This window comes from Orycteropus afer, unplaced genomic scaffold (genome assembly GCF_000298275.1).
Source record: "Orycteropus afer afer isolate SDZICR_OR568_19922 unplaced genomic scaffold, OryAfe1.0 scaffold00611, whole genome shotgun sequence".
In the NCBI taxonomy this organism is placed as follows: Eukaryota; Metazoa; Chordata; class Mammalia; order Tubulidentata; family Orycteropodidae; genus Orycteropus; species Orycteropus afer.
The window spans coordinates 428459-434458 of NW_006922198.1; the positions used below are offsets into that span (position 1 = coordinate 428459).

General features: G+C 37.0%; 1 protein-coding gene across 1 annotated transcript in view; it reads right to left on the reverse strand.

Moving 5' to 3' along the window:
• GAPVD1 (GTPase activating protein and VPS9 domains 1) overlaps positions 1 to 6000 on the reverse strand; it is a 60628-nt gene that overhangs the window by 13722 nt on the left and 40906 nt on the right. The window contains exons 17-18 of the mRNA XM_042783049.1: positions 3222 to 3309; positions 2191 to 2271 (exon numbers count right to left, since the gene is read on the reverse strand). Coding sequence (XP_042638983.1) covers positions 2191 to 2271; positions 3222 to 3309 — 169 coding nt within the window. The remainder of the gene's footprint in view (positions 1 to 2190; positions 2272 to 3221; positions 3310 to 6000) is intronic.

Below are 6000 nucleotides of genomic sequence, written 5' to 3' on the forward strand. Positions count from 1 at the left end.
TACAACGCCACTCTTGTAAATGTTATCCCAGGGAAATAAGTAAAACCAACAAACAAAAAACATTAACTTACACGAAGCTGTGTGCAGCATTTTCATAGTAAAAAAATGGAAGCAATTTAAATATTCAAATAAGAGAATGTTGAGTCTGTAGAATCATAATAGATTATTTTATAGCTAATAAAAATGATTTAAAAAATCCACCTATGTCTAGCAGAAATGGGGGGTATGAATAAGGTAATAAAAGAAAACTAAAAAGTTACACATATACTTTGATTCAATCACAAAAAACATGTACAGATATGGAAAAATATTGGAAGAGAATATGAAAAAAGTAATTAGGGTGATGGGATTACCGACAGACTGGTAAGAAATTTCCTTTCATAACTTTTTTAATTGATTTATAATTTTTAAACGAGTCGTTATTAGGTATAGAGAGGAATTTCTCCCTAATAGGGAATGTAAACTGCTTAAATCATACATCAAGAAAATGAAAATTTACTGTTTTTAAGTTAGCTTCTAGTTTTAGCATCAAGAGTTAAGAAGAATTTATCATACAATATACAAGTAAAAAAATTATAACTTCTCTAAAATTATTAATTCAGTATTTTAATGATATGAAAATTTAAGAATATTTCACTTTGTAAACTTTGGTGTTATTCTAACACTAGTAGCATGGTCCAAAAAAAAACAAACCGACTATTGTCAAGTCTGACTCAGAGCAATCCTATAGGACAGAATAGAACCACCTGCAGGGTTTCCAAGGCTATAAATCTTTATGGAAGCAGACTGTCACATCTTTCTCCTATGGAACAGCTAGTAGGTTCAAATCACCAACCTCTTGGTTAGCAGCTGAAGGTTTTAACCGCTGCATCACCAGGGCTCTTTAGTAACATGGTAAGGACACATGAATATCTGCCAGACGAACAGTACCATTCCACTCCTCCCAATCAGACTGTAAGTTCCTGAAGAACAGGGGTCATGTATTATTGGACTCAAAACCTCCAATACTTAGCACAGTGCCTGGCATGAGTCAGATATTCCTGAAGTACCTGCTGATTGAATGAAGAGCTTGACTGATCTCAGCAGAAAACTGTGGCCTACAAGCACATCTCCCTGCTGTTCAAAACCCTTTATTCCAGAGAGGTCACCTTATCAGATGAAGAAGGTATGCATGTTAGGACACAGAAACATACCTAAATATATAGGACTAGACATTAGTATAAAATGCATTAAAATGGGATTCTACCTGTACTATGCTGAACTTTTTGAGGAGAATGTTCTTTTGAAACCTGTCCCGTTTTTAGATTATTTCTTCATTTTAACTTAGTAGGATAACATGTTTAGAATCAAGGTAGGAAAAAAAAAAAGGTGAGAAATGAACTTCACTTTAGATGCAGTACAGCCAGGGGAAATAGTACAACACTATTAAACTCATAATTGGGTCATTAACACTACCCTCTCAAACTCTTTCCTTTTAGGACACTTGTCCATACTGTGCCAAAAAGAAGCTGCAGAAATACAAATGCTAAATAAGGTAAGAACCCAACTTCTAGTTATACTTTCCTTTGGTTAGACAGCAATGTTAAAATGGTTCAAGCTGAAAAAAATGGATAAAGTTTATAAAACTTTTATTATAATGGTTGGCATTTATGATGCTGTTTGAATAAATACTTTTTTACCAAAAATGAAAATGATTAGGGAAAACAGGATTTTAATATAATCCTGAATAACCAAGAACAAACTCTACATGGAAATAAATTTAGAGTTCTATGATCAACATTAGAGAAAACTACTCAATCAGTGATCCAAAGATATGGCATGCATAACACCAAACCGTCACCATAGACTTTCCTAAAAGGCACTGTGTGTCATCATCCCACTAGATGTCAGGTTGTACGGTGAGCCTAGAGGCTCAGGATCAGGGGCCTCATAGTACACAGAAGTTATGATAATGAGGATGATGATGGTGGTGGCGGTCTGCAGGAAGAGCACACTGAGATTCACTGTGGCCGCCAAACAGAAACCAGAGAGCTATGAAGAACATACTTCCCAACGTATACACACACACACACACACGCACACACATACACACACTCTTCTAAAAAGGCAACGCTTATGGCACCCAAGAAAAAGTGTTATGAAATATGTGCTCTGGGAATGAAGGAGCCAGGAAGTCCATGGTCTACAAACCTGTGAGTGTTGAGAATCTGTCAGGCCCCAGATCATCTTTGTCTTTTTCTTGTTTTTCTTTCTTTCTAAATGGTATAGGAGCTGGAAATTAAATAAAGTCAGTAGTGTGACATATAACATACTGCACTACTTGGAAGACAGCAGTCATTTTGGAGTTACTGGTGTGCCAACATTTCTAAGTGAAAGGAGGCTGAAAAGTTCAAAAGCTAAAAAATCAGGAATGTCAATAGATCATCTGTTTAAGACAGCATTGAAGGCTCTTAAATTAGCTTTCAGAATCTGCTTTGGGGTCAAGAATGATTTACTGGGAATTCACTGGAAATAAATCAAAATCATTGCCTCTTAACCTCTGCCCCAAAACAACACACTCAAAACTCCGAGCATCATTCTCTCCTCCTCATCAAGTGGGCTTGAGTATGGCGTGAGAGCAGCCTTCCTCAGCTCCGCAGTGCCACAGTGCTGAGAAGAGGCCTTTGGAAGAAGTCCCTAGCTTCAATCCTGTGTGATCCTGCCCTTCAGGAAGAGGTGCTTTTGCCAACTCAAATCTCACCATCTACTGGTATGATGCCAGAATACTGACCAAAAAAAAAAAAAAAAAATTGTATACAACTTCCTATCTTCCTAAATACACACTCACTAATATTTAGAGTATAAACATTCTCACTGAACATAAACATAAAAAGCTTAAATTAATTCTAGGAATGTAAAGGATGACTATTCAATGTTTAATTACCAATAACATCCCTTTCTCCTGCAGTAATTAATGGCAGTACACATCTGTTATATGACATTTAAACAACCATGACCTGCAAGATTTCCATTATGAAAACCACTACCACTTATAACTGCTGTTTCTAAAGCTTTCCCTTAGCATCCATTCTGAGTAGAACCATTTTATACACTCTAAAAGCAACTGGCAATTTAGGTCCAGCAAGCCTCACAGAAGAAATGAGGTATTGGGTCTCTGAAAGAGATTTTGGGGCTTTGCTTTTTGTTACTAATACAGCATTCTGATACTTTTATAAAATTACCTTTAGGCATGGCTGAAACAAAACGTTTTCTCCACCATGGTCTGTTCCTGTCTGATTTCTCATCATCGCTATCTTTGCGTTCTTCAGTCTGCAGAAAAAGTTTGATGCTTTATTTGGAGTTGGGCAGCAGGATAAATTACTATGAAAAAGATTTCAGTAAGTCCGTGAAATGGAAAAACTGCTTGTTTGCCTTAAATTAAAACTGCTCTCTTTGCCATGCAGCAACTTACAAAACATAGAAGTGTACCTTTTATGCATCAGACTGTGACCTCCTGAAGGGCAAACAGTACCTCACTATTCTTAAGTAAACCCAATGCCTGATACATACCCTGGCATACAGAAGCCCCTCAATTAATACTTTTTGAATGAATAATGGTTAGATGCAATATAAATAAACTCTAGAGTCATAGTAGAGATGGTGGCAGCAGTATTAACAATAAATCAGAGTGTGCACTATGTGCCAAACACTGAGAGAAAGGCTACATATTACATCAGTAATCTTCAAAGTAGCCTTAAAAGATAGGCACTATCATGAAGTTTTTATCAATGTAAAATAGAAAGTTAAAAAGTTTATTGCCCTGTAGCCCTCAAAGTTACACAGGATTTATGTGGCATAACTAGGACTCAAACCTAGGTATGACCAATTCCAAAGTTATGTTCTGATTATCATTCATATTATCATTAAGACCACATATCAAAGAGCCTAGACTTAATTTCCTTTACTGGCTTGTCATGTGATCTTTCTATTTTCTCATCGACAAAACTTGGAGAGCCCAGCAGACAGAGAAGGGCATCAGTGCCTGGGAAAGGGTTAGTAGCAGAAATGGGAAACTGGCCACATATAAGGGGACTGACTAATCAAGTAATTAAATACATGAAGAATAATGAAAGTAGGTTTCTCACTGGTAGAGAAGGAGTTATAAACAGGAAAGGGAGAAAGATAAAATGAGATCTTTGTCATCAGGGTGGAATTAAATGTACTGGTGTAAACCCACGGTCCTCAATATATAAAGGTACAGAAATAAAAACAAATGTAAATACATGTATGTATATACACATAAGCATATTTCCTAGCTCTGCCCAGAAAGGTCCTGGAGGTAGCAACCTCTTCAGCAATAAGCACACTTCGTACTCCAATCCTGAATTCAAAAAACCACTTTCTGCCCTCTGCCACAGCAGGCATTGAAGAACAGCAGCCATGGCTGTCTACCCCATGGCCATGTGCCTCAACAAAGGCCACAGGTGACCCAGCACATGAGCAAGTTTAAGTAATGCTGCTGCCATGGATGCCTCTCAAAGCACACCAAGTTCACGAGGAACATGATCTGGGAGGTGTGCAGCTTTGTGGCTTGCAAGCAGCATGCTATCGAGCTATTCAAGGTCTCCAAGGACAAGCGGGCCCTCATGTTCATCAAGAAAAGGGTGGAGCCACACATCTGCACCAAGAGGAAGTAAGAGGAGCTAAGGAGCTGAGTAATATGCTGGCCACCATGAGGAAGGCAGCTGCCAAGAAGGGCTGAACACAGCCTTGTCCGATATAAATCCCAGCCCCCCAAGTAATATAATAAACTCTTTCCAGAATAAATAAATAAGTAAATAAATAAATAAATAATCAATCGATCGATCAATCAATCATTTTTTACTAAAAAGAATAAAGGTCCTGTGGCGAAATGGTTGATTCTAGGTCTAGGGCTTGTGCCAGAAAGCAATGAAATGTTCAAAGAATGAGTATGTCAGAAGAACCCAGGACTAACTTGAAGGGGCTCCCACTGGCCAAATCAAGAACAATGGGGCTTTAAAACAAATGACAGAAGTAACAAATCCACTGACTGAAACAGAAAAACTACAAGACCCCAGATATGAATCAACAAGTGGATAAATTAAAAATCTGATGAAGAATGGAATATTTATATATTTCAAAGTACCTCTCCACAAAATAGTTAACTACAAAGGAGAAAAGAATAATTTTACAGGGGCAATGACTGGGAGAAAACATCTTTATCAAGCGATCCAAATGAAAAGTAATGGGACAAATTAATATTGTACACTGATAGAATGCAAAGAAAAGAATTCAGTGTTTAAATAATGATACTCCTGCCAAAGATGAATGACCTGAGCATGATCATGAGGTAACATCAAACAAGCTCAAACTCAGGGACCGACATTTTATAAAATAAGTAGCTTGTAACATTCCAGAGTGTCAAAAGTAATGAAAATCTAGGAAAACTGTTCTAGAGTGAAAGAGACAAAGGAGACATAACAACGAATGCAACATGTGCTTCTGAATATGATCCTTTCACTATAAAATATGGTAATAACTGAGGAAATATGAATGGCGTGGAAGAATTATGTGGTAGTAATGTAGCAATGTTAATTTCTTAATTTTGGTGGCTGTTCTATGAGTCGGGGCCGACTCAACGGCAAATAACAACAAACAACAAGAATCTATGATGTGGAGAAGTACTAGAGACAAGGTAACATCAAGTTGGCTATTTATTCTCTAATGGTTCAGGGAAAAAAGTTCTTCCTACTTTTTGTAACTATGTGATTGTTATTTAAAAAAAAAAAAAAAAAAAAACCTCACTAACCATCTCAGAGAGATACTGGGAGGTTTAAATGAAATGAGGTATAAAATTGTTTGGAAAAATGAGTCACAAAATATAAAATACTATTGCCACAAAATCAAAGTTTCACAGGTTTTCTGTAGGTTAATGGGCATACTAGATGGACAGATCCTCTTTAGTCAGGACTACCAACTATCTTAGGAGCTCTGGTGGCG